The sequence below is a fragment of the Paramacrobiotus metropolitanus genome, unplaced genomic scaffold (genome assembly GCF_019649055.1).
Source record: "Paramacrobiotus metropolitanus isolate TYO unplaced genomic scaffold, Prichtersi_v1.0 Parri_scaffold0000008, whole genome shotgun sequence".
NCBI lineage: Eukaryota > Metazoa > Tardigrada > Eutardigrada > Parachela > Macrobiotidae > Paramacrobiotus > Paramacrobiotus metropolitanus.
Window position 1 is genome coordinate 521,528 of NW_026570228.1, and position 20,100 is coordinate 541,627.

General features: G+C 40.3%; 2 protein-coding genes and 1 long non-coding RNA gene across 4 annotated transcripts; 2 read left to right on the forward strand and 1 right to left on the reverse strand.

The window, feature by feature from the left end:
- The first annotated feature begins 202 nt into the window (after positions 1-202).
- LOC129582662 (uncharacterized) lies at positions 203-17,119 on the forward strand. The gene is made up of 12 exons (XM_055474239.1): positions 203-783; positions 9,779-9,983; positions 14,194-14,267; positions 14,658-14,747; positions 14,806-14,970; positions 15,063-15,172; positions 15,259-15,367; positions 15,522-15,762; positions 15,822-15,886; positions 16,187-16,468; positions 16,550-16,641; positions 16,704-17,119. Exons 1-12 carry the CDS (start codon positions 708-710, stop codon positions 16,905-16,907), a joined length of 1,713 nt encoding a protein of 570 aa, XP_055330214.1. The 5' UTR covers positions 203-707; the 3' UTR covers positions 16,908-17,119.
- LOC129582670 (uncharacterized) lies at positions 6,686-8,692 on the reverse strand. The gene is made up of 4 exons (XR_008689661.1): positions 7,658-8,692; positions 7,337-7,501; positions 6,912-7,030; positions 6,686-6,838 (listed from the first exon to the last, which is right to left on the reverse strand). It is a non-coding gene; the product is annotated as an uncharacterized LOC129582670 (long non-coding RNA).
- A 1,106-nt stretch (positions 17,120-18,225) lies between the features above and the next one.
- LOC129582668 (uncharacterized) lies at positions 18,226-20,051 on the forward strand. 2 transcript variants are annotated; one of them, XM_055474245.1, is made up of 7 exons: positions 18,226-18,612; positions 18,744-18,779; positions 18,856-19,001; positions 19,100-19,209; positions 19,279-19,387; positions 19,523-19,769; positions 19,836-20,051. In XM_055474245.1, exons 4-7 carry the CDS (start codon positions 19,174-19,176, stop codon positions 19,894-19,896), a joined length of 453 nt encoding a protein of 150 aa, XP_055330220.1. In that variant the 5' UTR covers positions 18,226-18,612; positions 18,744-18,779; positions 18,856-19,001; positions 19,100-19,173; the 3' UTR covers positions 19,897-20,051. The 2 variants fall into 2 exon arrangements, with proteins under 2 accessions (XP_055330220.1, XP_055330221.1); XM_055474246.1 differs by having other exon boundaries at positions 19,357-19,387.
- The last annotated feature ends 49 nt before the right edge of the window (positions 20,052-20,100 follow it).

A 20,100-nucleotide genomic window follows, 5' to 3' on the forward strand; every position in this document is an offset into this window, starting at 1 on the left:
GTGGCCACAGCAAACGGCTCACCATAAGGAAATCTACCGAGCCTCGTGATTGGTCGGTGCAGTGTACGTACGTACGGTGCAGTCCACTCCGTTCATGTGCGCCGTTCTGTAGTGGACTGCGCCGTACGTACGTACGCTTCGCCGGCACAGCTGATCCGCTCATTCAGAGTGGTCAAAACAATGCAACGGCATCCCCGGCAAAATACGTTACACAATTTCCGCGCCGGCTTCAACGTTCACTCACCGTTACTCTGTATGCACACAACAACCGGAACGTGCTTCGTTAATTCCCGCTCTTTACCTTTCCACACTGGTGACTTCCTGTAATTTGGCCCGTTCAAACAACTGCACGGATTACATTTGCCCTGGCGCAATAATCTTCTTCTGATATCCAATAGGAACGCTATACTTATCCGCTTGATTACAGCGGCATTTCGTATGATAGATGATTATTTTGTCCATCCTTCACCGCGATCGATTTGCCATATGAGAAAGTGTCCAGCTGGTCAAGCGAAAACATCCCCATTGACCCAGTGAATGGTGATGCCGACGATGGGTCCAATATCAGCCGTTGACTGGACGGATGGTGGAATAGAAAACAAACAACCCGGCATCATCTTCTGAGTGCGGTTATTCGAGTGGCAATATTGTAGTCGAATTTCGCTACGTCCAGTTGGTTGGATGGGATTGATTGCTGCGGCGCCGCAATGAGGACGGCGGCTGCTGGACTGCTGTTAATGGGATTATGGTCCTGCCTGGAGGGGGCCCGGGGCCGACCGGCAGGTAAGGGGATCTTCCTTGTGCAAATTCGGCAATGAACGCTCGATAGTCCATGGTTGAAGTACACTTTTACGCCGGTTTAATTAAGGCAAAGGCGTTGGTTTAGCGGATTAAGCCCGGCTACTTGACGTGGGCCGGCTGATTGCTGTTTGCTTTTGCTTCCGTTCTAATCAAATTTGCATTTTACTGCCTCTTCGCACCTATGGGGATGCTTGACTTTTATGGGAATTTTGGAAGGCATACTTGAATCGGAAGACTACAAGAAAATTAAAAGATGTTTACAGTCAGTTCAAACGTTGCTTAGAGAAAGCCGCGTAAAACTAAAATCTAACTGAAAAATTACTTAATAGTATTTGTACCCATTAATTTTTACCTGTATATTACAAAGAAGTCAGACTCTAACTTTTATTTACTCTCTAAAAAGAATGGCTTCTTAATAAATTAAAAGAAATACAGGAACAATTTCTAAAAAAATTATTATTAAAATTAATGTTAGAAATGTAAATTTTTGCAGCAGTTGAGACATTCCTGAACGAAGTGGTTTATATAAGTTAAAGACACGATAAGCTTGTGAAAATATTTCTTTACACAGTACTTTGGTTGGAACGTGAATACATGCTAAATAATATTATTGATACGGATCGTTTAATCGCATGCCAACTCGTCAGTGGGCGTTTTGGTACAAGGAAGAAAAAAAAACGTTTTTCGATGACGTTCGCTATGAAAAAGTCAAGTGGATTGCCGGTAAAAATGCCGTAGCGTGATGGGCAAAAACAAGTATCTGGTCAGCAAGGACACTGCATCGGCTACAGTTACACGCACCGATATGTTCATGAATAATCGATAATTGCAACAAGCAGATGAATTATAACGATCCTTCCCATGAAATGTCGTGCGCACGCGCCAAACATGCATCCGCCGACGAATGCGCCCTGATATGACCTAATGAACGGGTTAAGACTCTTACCACATTTTCAGGGATAAAGATTTATTTGGGTCAAATATGGATGCATCAGCACTGGCTATTGTTATGCTCATGAAATGATTCGGCTAATTTCAATAAAATGCGGATTTTGTAAACATATATTTATGAATTAAAAATTATTTTACCAAAAAGTATCCTTGTTAAAAATCGCATTTTTACAGAGTACGTGCTATTCCACAAATAGCGAAAATAAAAAATCTGGTTTTAAGATTTTGCGAAAACAAAATGGAATAATAAACGTAATTGGACAAAATTAAAATTAGATTTTGTTATTTTTAAAAATAAAATTTCATTAGCGATTGCCTGTAACATTTGCCGTTATTTTCGCAGCATATTTTGTTGCGCTTTAATTTGCTTACGCTTCCTTGTTTTCCTATTGTCATATTAAATATTTGCTTTAATTACACACGGAGCTGTTGATTTGCTTTGTGATAAAATACATATATCTCTCTTAATTCGATGCGCAAGTGGACAGGGCCGTGTCATGCATATTTAATAATCATTCTCTCTATGGGCAGTTCGTTAATTCATCAAACCGAGTACAGTTGTGATTATTGCCGTGAAGTATAACTCCGCGATCCGGCAACATCTGTCGCTACAATACTTGGGTAAATACATCCGGCCAATCTAATTTCCACGCGACATGCAACCGTCAAGTATTCTGTATATTAAACCACTAATTTCATATCGGCAGTTGTTTCGGCGTATGGTGTGCAAACAACGGGATTGTGACCGGTAAACAGACATAAAAAAACATTAAACCGTTTTATGACCAGTTCGCGTGCCAAAGTCAATTTAATTCCGTGTGCCTATATAAATTTTGAAAATAATTTTTTTTCAAGCTGCACAGTTTTTCTAAGACTTTTATTATTTATTAGAAATATTAATTAGCACGTACATTTAAAACTAAAAGAAAATTTAAAGATTTTAAAAAATGTTCCAAACAGAAAAATGAAACACTAGGTAAAGAAAAAGCTATTTGAAATTCCGATCATCAGTCAGGCGGCATTTAAATTAAATCAATAATAATCCGGTCACGAATATTTTACTGATTCATCAATTTTGATTTTGTGTTGACAGAGTTTTTATAGTAAAATCGATACTTGAATATGCCTCACTATATGTAGAAAAATCCCGGCAATCAATTGATTACATGATGGATATTGGCTGGGTGTGGACACTGTTTGCCAGTGACCCTCCTCCCTAAAGACACACACAGTCCTACCATAAAACGTTAAACATAACAGCCATAACGTTAAACGCGTAAACACGGTCTCTTAGATTGTCCCCCGATTACGTATGGTGCGGTATCTGCAAACCGCATTCCCTTCGCAAATGACTGGCACACCGGGTGATCTCCAGCTCATTCCATTACGCGCGGTTGTGTCAAAATATTTTAAAATGCAGACCCTTGTTGAAACGGTGCGTTACGGGTGGTAGTCTACCTGCTTTCCTGCCTAAGAGGCATTCTTCATGCATATTAATATATGTCCATTGCCGTGGTAAAGAATATAATGTCTACGCGCGGCAGCATTCCGCGCTTCTATACAGGTTTCCACTTGAAACGTCAAAATTCTTGTAGAATGACCGATGAGTTGGGCAAACAAGTGGTCAGTTGACAGTCGATCTGCCATTGCAATGCAAGAATTGGGTATGTGTTACACAAAGGTTCCAGTGCGCCGCGTAATGAGCCCGGCCATTAGATATGGACATTTTCAATTATACCCAAATATTCTGTCAACACTTTCTCATCATCTTCCAATTCAAGCGTCATCTCAAAAGAATTTTGATGAATTAAAATTTAGAAATGGAATTTTACGTCTCGTTCCAGATTTTTTAGATTTAGTGTGAACTATTTCAATTTTTGGATATTTATTTGCAATATTATTTTTTAACAGATGAGCGGGTCCTGAAGGAAATTTAATTCCCGGGTGGGAAACATTTAATAATCACGGGTTTAAATAAGCTTTTACTTTTTCCCAACTGTCACCGTCTAATTCTTCCTGACAGCAATTTAACTTACAATAAACGGTAGCCTATTCACCGATAGACTAAAATGTTTTCCTTATAAAGGGTCCTAATCCCGTTTTAATTCATCCTGACGGTAAATCCCGGCTATACGTGTCATAATCCATCTGCATGTGACAAAGCACCGAAAATGGCCCTTCATCTATTGTTACCGGCTTAATCCGCCAATATTGCTTTGTCAATTATTGGTGTACACACTTTGTACCGTCCGTAGCATGCACACATCTGTCTGGCACTCTTCACCCGCATGACGAGACAGAAACCGGTTTCAGTGCACAGTGGTCAGCGCGGAACAATGGACCAGTCAGCAACCGTACGTACTGGTCAGTTGAATGATAGGAAGCAGAGAGGGCTGTCTGCACTGTGTCTACCGCTGTATTTTAAAACGGATATCGCAACCGTACGTATTCGTACGCGGTGCTGGTCAGTTGAGTGATAGGAAACAGAGAGGCCTGTCTGCGCTGTGTCTCCAGCTGCACTTTAAAACGCAAATAGCCGGCTGTCTGTGTGCGTGCGCAGCGACTGTGACCGCGTGCCGGATGGTCAGTATTGGTCATGGTTCAGTACCGTACGCCTGCATCGTGCGATATTATAATCATAATCCAAAACCGGTCGCTCGGGGCCCTCTGCTTGTAAAAAGGCGGATTACATTGACGACATAACGGTCCTATTTTAAATTGTTCCCTGTCCCCCCGCGCTATAGTCTCTACCGGGATTGGAATGTCGGTGATTATAATGACCAGCGACCAGGTGGCTGGCTTTTACTGCTTGTCTTACACTTTTCAAAGCATCGCATTTTAGAAATTAGACCAACGAGCCGCGTATCGTCTTTCAATTGCTTCCTCGATGTCGAGTCAAATTACCCCGATCGGATTTAGCCAATTTTCCCTTTAGAAAATGTTAGTCTACTGACTCGACTCTCAGCGCTCTGACGAGCGGATGTTAAACAACATGGATCGGACCATGAAACGGAAAAAAATGTAAACATCGAAAACCGATATAAGCAAGCGATTATAAAGTGCCTTAGTCAACAGATAAACACCCGGAAGTGGAAATAAAAATTACGCTAGAAAACATTTGTACATGGTGACGTGGTGATATGCACAAATATTTCTGCACTATAATTTAAAGAAAATTGCCAGATTTGGTTTTGATTGATTATCATGAGCCAAATGAATATTACGCGTAATATAACAATTAAGAAAAACTATTAATAATCGCTGTACATAAAACAGTTACAAAGATTTCGCGTAATAATAGAATCAGGAAAAGGGATTACTGTTCGCCGTACAGAAATAACTACAAAACTTTCGCGTAAAAGATAAACGATTATTATTCGCTATTCAAAAAATAATTGCAGAAATCTGATTGACGGAAAAGTTTTGCATAATTACAAGAGCGCATAAAGAGCGGGTTTTAAATAATTATGCAAAAAATAATTACAAAAAGATTGACTACTTAAGTTACTTAAGACTTCCACAAGAGTGACAAAATTCCATTTTAACCTATAAATACAACGCCAACAGCCACATGACGACCGCATGTAATCCATCTGCCAACAATGTAACCGGCTCACTTGACATGAAATTAAATTTGCATTGTTCCGGCCGCACCACCGCTAACAACGTTGTCCGTTTTCACTGTTGTCTGTTTAAGTCGCATTAAGGCGGTTGTACTGTGATAATTTACGGCGCATTTTCCACGCCGGCCCGGCTCTCTGCCTAGTAGAGATATAAGGCAAATCCGAAACGGTTAACGATCCCATAAAAATTTGGATTGACCGGCAGTGTAGCGTGTAAAGTGAGCCGAGGAATTTAAATGTTTGGGGTTTTAATGAATTTCCCCGGGGGTTCTCAGCGGGGAACAACAATAACTTCCGCATCAGCGTATAAGACGCGCTGCGTTTATATCGAATTATTATATTTGTCGGTAGTAGCGAAAAGCCAATTTTACAAGGTCGTTATGAATTTTGTAAATTAAATCGGACATCATTTGTGTGCATAAGAAAGCGCAGCTGAAGCTTCTGTCTGAATTGTCTGAATGTACAAATAATTTCCAGTACGGATCAAACCGATTATTATTTAAGACATTCGAAATCCAGAAGGAACAAAACACAATTTTTGCATAATTTTTCAAAAGTTTGCAAAAGAACATTCAACCAAAATATGCATAAAGTTTGGAAAATAAATACTTTTGAATACCTTGTTATACGCGCTTTGCCAAGAAATGAGAAAACGCAAAATGTTCTTTTAGCGGTAAAATTTTTGGTAATTCTTCGGCAAAAGTTTTGAAATTAATTTCTATGAATAAATTGATTTTTGAAATTTGTTGAGTATTTTCGGAACTTCTTATTTAATTAAGTTAATTTTGCTAAAAATGTCAAATAGAATAATAAAAATAAATAAATTCACCCAGCGTGTATTCAGTGAAAACGTTGACTTTCCCCCGATTCTACGGTACGCACTTTTTTAACGTTGCTTAGGCAGCTTTTAAACGTTGAATGGCGCTGCCGGGTACATAAACAATGCACTGATGAGATGTCGCAGCTACACATAGTTTCAGTATACTTATGGAGCCGTTTTGACATACAAAAAGACGTCTCCAACTATGGCGTTTGAACGTGCTAAACGTGTCCAGAAGCGTACCAAAACTCGGAGAAACAACGTTCGCCATTCATTTCTTTAATTACGATATCGTACCCGGATTCCATCAGTAAAAAAAACAAACAAAAATTAACAAACTTAATACCACTTTAAAAAATACATCAAACACGAAGAAAAATGAAACAAAAGCCATACTCTGGGGTACAATCTAAAATCACAAATTTATTGATCACAAATTTTTTTATCCAATTTTTTGGGCGCGCTGGTAATAAAATTCGAAAAACACGTTTTATCAACCAAACAAGAAACGTCTGACAATATTGTCGAAAATCTAATCCTTATATTGGTAATCTGGCACCTTCGAAGGCTTTCTTCCACGCATTCATCGTACGATACAGTCGATCACCGCTTGCCACCTTGTATCTGAGCCCATCCAAATGCACTGCAAAAGAAAATCAGGCAGATATTAAAAAAGCTAACAGTTTTTGCTATATAGCAGATATACAGAAACTCACTCTTTATCGCTCCGATGCAATCCAGTTGCACAATTTGCATCATTCCTGTTGGTTGATGTTGCTGATTACTGCCGACCCCGCAGTTTCTTCTGCTCTTCAATCAACGATATCGTTATTTGCTAAAAAACAATCCAACTTTTAATGTTCCTTCATTTCCTTCTTACCTATCGTTTCAAAACTGCTGTAGAATTTTCAGTAATTTCTGAAATACTTAATCAACTGGCTATATAGCCGAAGTGCATTTAACAATTTACCAAGCTGTTTCTGATCTAGCGATCAAGTTATCCAGCTCTAGATAAGGAATAAGCGCAAATAATATGTGAGTTTTAAACAGCAATACTGCTTTTATTTTTTCAAAGGGTAATATGACTTTTTATAGTAAACAAGCTCTAAAACTAATTTCTAATTCTTATTCGTAAACTTACTTTTGAGTAACTCTGCATCATCTGTGGTAGCGACGATATCGTCAAGAATCGGATTCACGTGTTGCGGACTTCGCAGGGCACTAGAGAGTGCGGCTATTTGTCTCAAAATACGACTTTCTTATCGTTTTTCTTGGCATCTGCTTTACGTTTTCATCCGGATACGGCCTAATAAATAAGAATGCAAAATTAATATAATGCAATTAGCAAAAACAGCTAGCTCAATTAAAACATGCGATATCGCAGATTTCCCTGTAATACAAAGCCTACAACCAATAACAACTACAGGAAGCGCAAAAGAAGAAATTTGTTTTACTCGTTTACCTTCTGCATGGCAGGCTTTGCTAGGAAAACTTCTTCGTCTTTTTCATCTTCGAGGCTGGCCAAATACAGACGATTATCGTCAAACTGCGCGTTGAAACGGGGTGCCCTGGCAAGAAGAGATGGTCGTAGCGCAGATAGCGGACTAACTAAAGTTCTCCGAACAGTTTAACGAGCTAATGCCTTCGTCGATTCGCACAGGAGGACATGAGCGACAGACTGGCTTATTCAGATTGTCGTGATGTTCCGAAGCAGTCGATCGCCATGTTTGCGATATCGCAGTTGAATTTTTCCAGAAAAGCGAAAACAAAAAAATATAATTTCTCAAAACGGGATGACAATAACAAAAAGGAGCTGAAGAACCACGAGTTGAAAGACAAAAATATGGATTCACTCTGCAGCGAAGCAAACAGCCAAACACGACTGAATTTTCAGCTGCAAAAACCATGGCGGGTGCACTGACTTTGAACCAAGCACTGCCACGCTACCAACATAATACACTTGCTCTGGTTTGGCTTTGGACAGATGTTCGATTTTGCCGAAACATAGATTTCGATAGAATACAGTATTAATTAACACAAAGAATGTGTAACAAGACCATATCGTCAGTGATACTAATAATTTGAATATTTTATAATGAGGGAATGAAGGATAAAGAAAATGTGGATCAATAAAAAGTACAGACTACGCATTAAGATTATTTCCTGATTTTACCCAGTGAGTGGCAGTTAGTCAGCAGATTCAGCACGGGCCTGCACGGCACATGTGCAGCACCTGCTTACTACGGTCTGCGAGCGGCTCAAAAAACAAACAGTGCTAACGCCTGCATTTCGACACACATTGCACACCACTGGACATCTACTGTACGTATAGTTTTTTACCGTGTAGAATCGGGTCCGGTGCCGAACGGACCAGCACGAGCAAATCCCCGTGTACACTGTACACGTTGGATATCCGACCACAAATCCGTGGCGATTGTTTTTACGATTGTCACCGTCACTGGTGCGTGTAAAGCCGATGTGCGCAGCGCTGAATAGATCGTAAATCTTGCTTAAATAGCCATTCACATGTCGCTTTAAGAAGCCATTAAAAATCCTCACAACAGACTGCTCCAAAAAACATTTATTTTATCAGCTACAACAATCGGGCTGGCCCACAGCCAATCATGGCCGGTGTGTGTGCAGCGTCGTATAAGCGAGAGAGTTAAATGGCAAGTAGCACTCATAATTCAGCGGAAGAATATTAATGCCTTGTTTTGCTGGCTAGTTAATCCGACCAAATACTGTACACTCTCTTGCCGGTGCAGTGTGCCGTAACCGCTTAGTGCTCATCAATCATCAGCTGTACTTTTTAAGCATGCCGAGGAAACTCGGCAAATCCGCAGCCAAAGATGCAATCGCACCGGGTGGCCGGAGTTCACGTCCACACGAAACATGCATTTCTGATTAAATATTTGTACTGACATTTGTTGCAAAACGATACTTAACAACTTTTCCCATTAACTACGGATTTGTTTTATAATTAAGGGTCGTGGCAGAACTATCGAGCAAAAAATTATACATTCGCGACAGGAGCAAAGTTTAATTTTGTGTGTAAATAATTCTAGGATATCAGTAATTTATTAGATATGTAAAGAATTTTATTAGTGGTTGCTAAATATTTAAAATGATTTTTCGACATTAGTTACTTATAAAAATAATTCAGAAAGTAAAACAAATAAGACAAAAAATTATCAAAATTGTTCTAAACTTGCTGTTTCATATTGAGCAGCGATTTCTGTGTTTGCCATTTAATTAATTGCAAACTGCAGTAATTTGGGAGCATTTTTCTGGTGTTAAATGTTTTCATAAAAACACTTCTGAGAGCAAATGCAAATATGTCCGTTAAAGGAAACGTAAAATTTCTACGAAAATAAAGCACCAATTTAAATTTATTGCTATTTTTATAAGAGAGACGATTTGTTAGTGTTTTGCTGGTTTTTGTTGCTTTCTGTGGTATTAAAAGAAGACAGAATGCCGGTTGTGAACGGTGGTAGACGGTAAACAGTCAATCAGCCGCGTAATGAGATGGTCCTGACAAAGAGACAATAGGGTGACCTGACGTGATCTCTTTCTTCTCTCCTAGCGGCAGACATGTCGGCGCTAACGAGGGAGGCTGACAGGCCGTCTGACAGCGGCAACTGTGCCCTGCCGGATGCCTGGAACGGCGAATGGTTCCTTTCCGGCGTGGTCGGTGTGATCAACATTAATCAGAATTCCATCACCGGAAAAGGAGAGTGTGTCCTTCAAAAGTCCGATAAATTCATCCACAAATTTCTTCTCTATAATCGGTGAGTGTCAAGGTTATGTAAATGTAAATGCAGTTTGTTTACTAGTACTTTAGTAACTTAAATTGCAAACCGTATCGATTGAATAAACGCTCGAATCAGAGAAAACCGTCTAAAAACATGCCACACAAAATGTAAAATAAAAGTTCAAATTTCATATTAAGCACAGTAAAGTTTAAAATTTTAATCTGACGTAATACCTATAACAGTTGTGCAATGTGCATTCGTCGTCGAGCCACTGCACTACGAAGACTAGCTATGCTTCGGCTTTTGTCGCGTGGTGCACAAATCAGTTTTACACAACTAAATGCAAGTGAACGCTTAAAATAGTAAAATAAGCCTACATTTTTAAAAAAACGATTGTGTTTTCGGCGAGCGCATAAAAATTTTTAGTTTTCTTTTCAAACCTTTCAGAATTAAGAAACATTGTGCTTTCGTATATTTTCACCGTGGGGAAAAATCTGGAAAGCGTTAGAAATCACATTTGTGGAAAGAGGATTTTTCTTAACGATTTGCGCTAAAATTAATTTGAATTGTACATAAACATGTGCATCGCACTTCTTTAACGCTGTCGAACCAGTAAAACTGAAATCACGGTAATTATCGCAGAATAGAGCGAAGAAAATAATTAATACCGGCATATCTATCAATTAATGCACCGTAAATTTCAGCTACAATGTGGGGCAGAGCTAATTTATTGCACATTTTAATTCATGCAGTGTCGAATGTGCCGCAACGGGGCCGGGCGCAACTGCAACATTTGTGTCCATGAACCGGCAATTTTCGGCAACGGACATGTCAAACCCTTTATTTACTCTTTAACGATAACTGACACTTAATTATTTCCATCCATTTTGACGCGACACTGGCGTATATACGCTGTTTGTTCCAGATATTCATGCTACTAACGTATGACAATCATAATTGCCTATTAGTCCGTGTCCAACAAATTATTTACGCATTTTCACCTTGATTTAAACCCGGTAATTCTTGCTAAGCCGACAACAACAAATCATTTTGTTCCGTACTATAACGGATAAGTGCCGCGTGCCACAACGCGACCGGTGTGGCGGGCGGCTGCGTCGCTGACAAAATAGCGGTGTTTTGTTGCCGGTGTATACACTATACAGAAACCAGATCGCATCAGCATCAATCATCGCAGCGAAACATCCATCTTGCTGTACAGATGCCGTGATGAGCGTGCAACTGACCCACATTACGCCAACTCCCGGTGTGAGGCACGCCGTCCACCTTTTCCGCTACATTGACATATGATGTTGTTATCTAACATAACAAGCTCATTAATATTGTTCTGGGCTGTTGTTCTTTCAGCGGCTATATCATACATAGTTTTGTTGTACTAGAAAATTAATCAGTGTATATTTAGAACTCCACATAACGCATTTTAAACATTGTTAATTTTATTAATATGTTTTCATATTGTTTTGATGTGCGGACAGAATTTTGGAGAGCAGTTACTTTATTTTTATCGAATTAATTCTCGAAGATAAAACTAATATCGTATTCACATCTGCTTTCTGTTGCGTTTTCCCAGCGTGGAATTAGGCTCTAAATTGTGATACATATTATATAAAAATATTATGTTTTAACAATTTTAATTTCAGTTTTTCATTTAAAAATATGCATACATATGCATGTATTTAAAAAACTCATAAAATATTATAAGTTTATTGCATACCGTACCACTTACGAGTACAACCGTATTTGCAAAAGTGAAGGGCTTTTGTAATGTGTTATGTTCTTTGGCTTTGCTTGATCATCTGGTTAACTGGCAAAATATTTCTGAAACTAGCCTTTTTAATTTTTAAATAAAAAACTTAGGTACTTCGAAATGAAAATTCAAAATAATGTTAACATGTTGTGATTGCAAATAATTTAAATTGAAATTTTTAAATTTCTACAAGGTATCTACGAACCGTTCGAGATCTTAAGTTCAGAAAAATGTCTGGTAATCGTAGTGCAGAGGCATTAGTGAAAACTGCTAGGTCGGTTTGGTCGGTTCTGTCTGGGCGCAGCAAAATCACAGCTGGGAGTCAAACAAAACTTTTAAAAAATAGAATTTTTCGAAACGTATTTGACGAGTCTGAAAAGGCATTTTGACCAAATTAGCAAAGAAATTACTTGGAGTCTTTTTTAAGAACGGTCAATTTTGCTTTTCGCTGTTCTCAGTGATGGAATTTCAATATTTTTTTATTCGGTAATTTTATTTCCCGATTCCTCGTGGATGGTTTAACAGACTTTGTGTTTGTCCCAACTTAAGCCCTCACTCCGCAGCGCGAGTGTTCCTCATTTTATTTCCCGATATAAATGAGAAAATTACGCGCGATAACCATCCGAAAATGCCCCACGTCCATCAATCTCAGCCTACAGTCGTAACCACTGATCCCCGGCGTCCAGTCAATGATCCGTGACGAAAACGGCCCGTCACAGCCTCTCGCTAACAATAATTCTTATACCCTATGCATTTTATATGCAACTCCAACTGGACACTGCCGCATACAATTAAGCGCAGCGATCATCTGTCAGGGAAAGCTGACCAGCGCGCGCGATGCCGTAATCAACGCCATTTCCCATTTCGCGGCAGGAAGTTAACGATAACATTACGCAGATCGACGCAATACTCGCCGTCGTGTCTATAATATTGACAAGTTGGCATGTTGTAGTGTTTGACAGTTCGGATCACATTCCGGATGGTCAGTCGCTCCGTGGCGGTGTGTACGTGATCGGCTTAGAACGGTCGAGATGCTATGGTCAACACAAACATTACAGACACTGCTTTAATTATGGGGATGTGTGGCCATTGAGGATGGTCAACATGGCGTGTGTTGGCGATAACATAACAGCCGCTACAATAACACCAGCGTGTATTCATGCAGTTCTCTTTATATGCAAAGTTGTAATGTGGTGGCAGCAGCAGCAGCTTTTAGCTTGCTTCGTTGGTGATGTTCTTTTAAAACTGGGAAGGATGTTTCCACAAGACAATATTGGTTTAGAATTTAACTTTTTCGCGGTTATTTTTTGCGAGATATGTATCCCGGTTCAGAAACAGAAACAAGAACAGAAACGCAGGATTCGGGAAAAATAAGAAAAAGCCGGTTAAGTAAGAACAAGCTAAGAAGCAAGTTATGTTTTCAGTGGCCTTTACCTACAGATACATTTCCTCCCGATTTCAAGTTTTATTGGAGCATCTGAGGGTTCTGTAGTCTAGTCACTAGTCACTAGTGGACGCAGTTGTGCATAAACCACTGAAACTGTTTCAATTCTGCTGTACGTTCTGTAACTAGTGAAACTTGGGAACGTTATTTGAGTGCAATACCGATTTATACCTTTAATTTTTTTTGTAATTATTTTGTGGAACCTTAATCCCTAAAAATTTAAGCGCAGCTATGAAAACTGTAAGACAAAGCTCGGTTTTGAAAAAAAAACTGTAATATTCTGGCGCTCTTGCCTCCCGCAAAACTTCAACATCCAAATTTCTTTTAAACGTATTTTTTTTAAAAACGCAATACTTATGTTTATTTTGCGTTGTCCGCCGAAAAATAAGTCAAACAGTTTTTCGCGTATCTATTCCGTATTAAAAGTATTCGGGCATTCAGCATTATAAGGTTGCTTCTAGAAATATTTTACCAAACTTGCTACCAAAGAGGACACAATGCCGGCGCAGAGCCCGCAAATTAGCGCACCATACCCGGTGCAGTGGTGCACCGTGCCCATCCATTTAGACCGTCCATTGTCCAGTGCGGCCCGGGTTAATACAGGGGCGTGCACTGCCTGTCGACTACGCGCCTCATACACACGCATCGGTCATTCCGCGCCAGTTGTAATTGATTTAACGCATCTACGGTGCGCGCGCTCCACTGCAGCAGCTCATCACCGTGTGCATTGTGCGGTGAGTTGATTTTTCGCGGCTCGAGTGTTTCCGCTGTTAAGTGGGGGGATGCGGAGCGAATGAATCAGGGTCCGGTTGCCCGAAGGCGATACAACACTTTCCCGTTTACGCGTTTAGGGTCTAATGCGCCAGGAGTGGGCTGCATACATTAAAGGTCATCGTCCAAACCATCGATGCCTCGTTACTCAGACAATTCGTATACATATTTTTGTCGAATTTCTGTATTCAATAAATCAATACAAAATAGAAACATCTTGAAATGAGGTTGATAATACTGAATGATGCTGTGTTTGTCTTTTGCAGAGTGCAGAATTGCAGTCAGTGTATCATCACATCTAGTCCACAACAGCATCCGAATGTCATACAATTTAAAGAAAGTAAGTATATCATTTAAAAAAAGTAAATAAATATAAGTATATTGCTTTTAAAATCTGATTTTGAAATATTCCCCGTTCGAGATTTTTAAAAAATTTGGCAGTAGCACTTACTCTGATTATTTTACTGGCAAAGTTCTTTAAATGGTCCGTTCGGTGCTTATTTGCACCGAAAATGCATTGTGCGATGTTGTAGAGTATGGGCTTTTAATTAAAAGGGAGTTCTTTCTCACAAAGTCGTTTTAAACTCAAGTTGAACTTCTTTCAATAACTTTTTTTTCAATACTTTTCAAATTTGCCTCCTTGTATTAAGTTTGTCGATTGTGTAAAAATAAGATTGTGTAAAAATAATTGAATGGGATGATAATAGTTACAACAGCGAATTCTTTTCAGGCTACTGTGTGCCATCCGAAGAGCAATACTCATTTGAGGAACTCTGTGATACGATAACCGGAAACGCGGATTTATTCACAATGTTTCGCCGTACGCCACAATAATATATTTATCTGTATAATTATTGTAAAGATTTTTGTTGCTGCAGTTAATGCGGAACCGGAACGGTGTCCCTTCAACGGACGATATTCGTTCACGTACACACAGGGCTACACGGAATGCAGCAATCCTGTGTCGCAGACGGAGACATGTGTTAAGGACTCAGAGATGATGCTACATTACAAATCCTGCCCGGATGCCACAGAAGAACGCAGTAAGAGCGATACAACCGAAAAACGCTCGAAAGATTTTGATTTCAGTTGTTTTAGCGCGACTGACTTATTTCATGTGTTTTTATTGCAACAGATGTCAAACTGGAGTGTCTGGGATCGTGGCGCAACGGAGAGAACCGGTACCTTATCGGTCGCATCACGCACACGATGGCCAACAGCAATGAAGAGATTTTTCGCTGCTTTGTAAGGATAAGGAGTTCTTCCAACTATCAACGAATATCAACAAACGTTATCAAATATTGTAGCTGAGAAATTTAACTTTTTTCCAGATGTATAAAATGACGGATTCTGGAGTGCAGTTGGCGCAGTCGGCCGACGCAACATGTAATGCACTGTATTCCCCACAGGAGGGACCGCAGACGTTAACACTGACACCAGGTACAAAAACAAGAATAGCAATAAAATATTAAATTTCTAAAAAAATTATTTTACTTGGTTAATTTTACTTTGATTTACTTAGTTAATTCGGCACACGTAAAAAAGGTGAGGAAACTGAGTGGTTTAATGAAATCCCGACTGTGTTTCCTATTAGAAAATGACCCCGAGCCAAACTGCGTGTTTCCGCTGTGGCTGAGCGAGCGGAGAAGCTGGCACGCCATGGAATCAGATGTCCAGTTCCGTTTTGCCGCTTCCGGGACGTCACTGCGGCAGTACACCGGGAATTCGACGGACGACGACGATGTCATCCTGGAGACGACGTGCATGCGGGATTTCCCGACAAGGATCACCATCGGGGAATCATTCAAAGCCGTCATGTTTGCCACTCGCGGATGGTACAGATAGAACCACAAATTCGAGAATTCCTATTAACAATACAAATTTTTTCGTGTAGCTCGAGCGGATACATGTGTATGCAGTTTATAAAATTGAACGACCAGATTGTCCAACTACACCAAGGTACGAAAGAATTCCATTATAGAATACGCACTTGAAAGGCCACGCACACCAACTAGGAAAAATTATTACATAAAAAATTTTTATAAGAAGTTTGGGTGCACAAAAATGGTGAAAGTGAAAGATCACTTACGCTAATACGGGAAAAATGTATTATACAAAAGCCGTATGTACGTACGAGTATACTCGTATAAATGATTGATGTACACTGAACTCCAGAATTATCCAAAGTACTGCACATAAAAAATTAAAGATTAGACTATGTAAAAATAATTTGTGATTTATACAAAAGATTGATTGTAGGACGATTAGCGAAAACAGTGGACGCGGCATGTACGAAATCATACTTCAGCGTTAACCGCACCGACTGGACAACACTGATCCCGACGGTCGCTTCCGGTGTTACATGCCCCTTTCCGGGAGAGTACGTCGTCGGCCCGGTTCCCGGCAACAACGTGGAACCAAAATGCCGGCAAGGAACCAAGATCTCCATTGGATGCGCTCGGGATTCGTTTGTACGCTTTCAGCCGACCGCGGCGGACGGCAACGTACAATGCCCGAAACCGGTTGAGGAGATCAACCTAAGTAAGAAGCAGGACCGAAATGCTGCGAATAAATAAGTAATTGCTAGAACTGAACAATGTTGACAATCGTTGACCTTTGTAGTGGAATTCGTCTGCCACGGACACTGGAAGGAGAACGAAATCTCGTTTTTCATTGCCAGTGATAGAAAAAATTACTCAGCACGATACTGCTTCGTAAGTATTGGAGTTTATTCGAAATTACCTAAATGAAAATTAGAATGTGAACTGTTTTGCAGATGTATCAAGCCGAAAGTGGATCCGTCCGCATCAGCAGCATCCCGCAGCGCTGTCCCAATCTGATCAATCCGCAGAACGACCTCTTCAACGTGACTAAGTTTACGGAGTGTACAGCGTCCGCTGCCAACTCAGTGTCGTCCATTTTTCATGTTGTCATCGGCCTGCTGTTTTCTTCGCTACTGCTGGGAGTGGGATGGAGATGATATTCAGCAAAAATAGTGTAGAGTGCTCAGTTTGCTTACCAAAGAGTCCAAATCCAACATTCTCAATAGTCTGCGGTTGTTTTTGCGTTTTTGATTGGAGATTTTTGTTGAGCTGTGATATAGACGTGAATGGCAGGTTTTTATGTTTGGTGAAGCGTGGCTGATCAGTTTCCATGTTTTTACGTTGGTCATAAAAAATTTACTACGCAGTATTGGGAACCCGGAACAACATACGCATATTAGTGAGCCTGCGCAGTCCGCCGTAAACCGTAAAACGGGCACCGCTTTTAATCAAAAATACAGAGTTAAACAGAGCGTGTGTCTAACGAATTTCTGTCTGCTCCCTTGATTAAATGCGTTTTACGGTGCCCGGTCGCCTGCTCAGGCGGACTGCGCAGGCTCACTATTACAACGACTGCAGGCTGTAGTTAGATCTGGTGCTCAGTGAACGCCGCTACACCAGCTCAAGGAAACTTCATGCATCCTGTAGAGTTGCGCACTCTTCCGCCATGTATATTATTAATACTAAAAACAACAATAACAAAAAATTACTTACAGCTAGGTGCAGTACTTGCGAGAATTATATCTGCAGAGTTATACTTTCCGGTAGGTCGTTACTAGTATCACCTGTTGATTGCCAGTGGTGTCACGCATCATGTCTACATTACAGCCACTTACAAGGTAACATCATCCGACTGTATTCGCCATTGCGAAAAATTTTTTTTGCTTTGCGCCTTTTATTGCATAATTGTTGTAAAGGGCATCAGTAACGATGCCGTGATCAGTTAATCGAAAAATAATTGATTTACGGACACATTCAACAGCGATTCTGCGCAGAATTATGGACGCCGCCTTTTCGACTCTTTTGGCATCCAAAAGGACACCTTGCAACGCGGGTCTAGAATTTGTCTCTTGATTTAGCAAGAATGCAGCATTATCCTAATTTTTCGACAAGGTTGTTGTGCTAACCATCGCGGACAAAAAACAACAAGGAGGGTAAAGCGGAAATATTAAAAACCGGTGTTTTTGTGCGTGTGAACGTTCGATGTTGCGCTATATACAGAGGTAGAAGCTCGGTATTGCAGGCTTTGACAAAGAAGCGATTGAAAATTATATCTACTGTAACTGTTTGTAGAAGTACCGCAGTATGTGTTAGATCTTTCAACTTGATTAATCATAATCTGTGCGATCGTGAAAATTTATATAATTCCAAATGTCGTCGAAGGAGTGCTGCATCAAGCACTAATTACGATGTAACAGACTATCTAATGGCTCACAGCAAATTCAGCATTTATGGCTGCACGGTATGTACAAGATATTAAATCTTTAGTAAATAATATTAACCATCTCATACCATTATCGAAAATATTAAGGAATAATGAATCCCCGTAGATTGCCCGCAGGCGCCCGGGCGTAACGAAGCGCGACGCGAAGTGCGGTTCGATTTCCCTTAATATCGCGTAAACACGGAACAGCAAATAAAAACAATTACAGTACTAATTTGAAGTACTGTACATTTTTTGGATTTTGAATTATTAATGCAGCTTACAGCACTGTGAAATCTTGTAAGTAATTTGAAAATTATTTTGGGATTTAAAATCTGTTTTGGACGTGCTGCCTTGGTTCTGCGTTTTATGTATTCGAAGGGATTCCGGACCAACCCAGCCTGCCCCGTCCCATGCAAACAGGACCAAGCTAAGAACTAGTAAGACATCTGCAAAGACGTCACGTACTATAATAGGTTCGATTCTCATTTTGTGCATTTGAATCTGTTATTTTCCGAGCTGGAACCAATTTTTTTAATTTAATTTATGCATAAAATAGTTTTATATTTAGGGCATTGTCTCTGATACCAGAATCGAATCCTAAGTAGTAAGTACTTGGTTTAATCCTGTATGGAACCCTCGAATTTATTAATATTGATTCAATTATATTTTTGCTTTTGTAGTGTCCCTTTAATGGACGGTATTCTCTCACATACAAACAAGGCCCCACGAAACGCAGCAACCTGGTGCCGCAGACGGAAACCTCTTGTTATTGACTCGAAGATGATGCTGGATTATAAATCCTGCCCGGATGCCACGGAAGAACGCAGTACGATTGATAGAGCCGACGAAGACTCGAATGATTTTTATTTCCGTTGTTTTTATAGCGCGATTAATTCATTTTTATGTATTTTTATTGCAATACAGATGTCAGACTGGAGTGTTTGGGATCGTGGCGCAACGGAGTGAACCGGTAGCTTATCGGTCGCACCACACACACCATGGCCAACAGTAACGAAGAAATATTTCACTGCTTTGTAAGAATACGGGATAATTATCGAGTCGAAACGTAAAGGTTATTTTATATCTGACAAATTATTGTACAGTTGTATAAGATGACGGACGCTGGAGTTCAATTGGCGCAGTCGGTCGACGCAACATGTAATGCACTGTTTTCCCCACAGGAAGGACCGCAGACGTTAACACTGACACCAGGTAAAAAAACAAAAATAGCAGTAAAATATTAAATTTCTAAAACATTTATTGTACTTTGATTTACCCGATTAAGTCGCACACGTAAAAAGGTGAGGGAAACAAGTGGCTTAATTACAACTGTATTTCCTGTTATAGAAAATAAACCCCAACCAAACTGTGTGTTTCCGCTGTACATGTGGCTGAGCGAGCGGAGAAGCTGGCATGCCATGGAATCGAATGTCCACTTCGGTTTTGCCGCTTCCGGGACGTCAATGCGGCAGTACACCGGGAATTCGACGGACGACGACGATGTCATTCTGGAGACGACGTGTATGCGGGATTTCCCGACGCGGATCACCGTCGGGGAGTCGTTTAAAGCCGTCATGTTTGCCACTCGCGGATGGTAGAGATAGATCATAGAACCACAAATTTGCGAATTCTTATTAACGAAACGAATTTTTTCGTGTAGCTCGAGCGGATACATGTGTAGTTTGACCCTGAGCCAAACTGTGTTTTTCCGCTGTGGCTAAGCGAGCGGAGAAGCTGGCATGCCATGGAATCAGATGTCCAGTTCCGTTTTGCCGCTTCCGGGACGTCATTGCGGCAGTACCCCGGCAATTCGACGGACGACGACGATGTCATCCTGGAGACGACATGCATGCGGAATTTCCCGACGCGGATCACCGTCGGGGCTAGTCGCACATATTCTAGTTACTTTTATAAGCATGTACTGT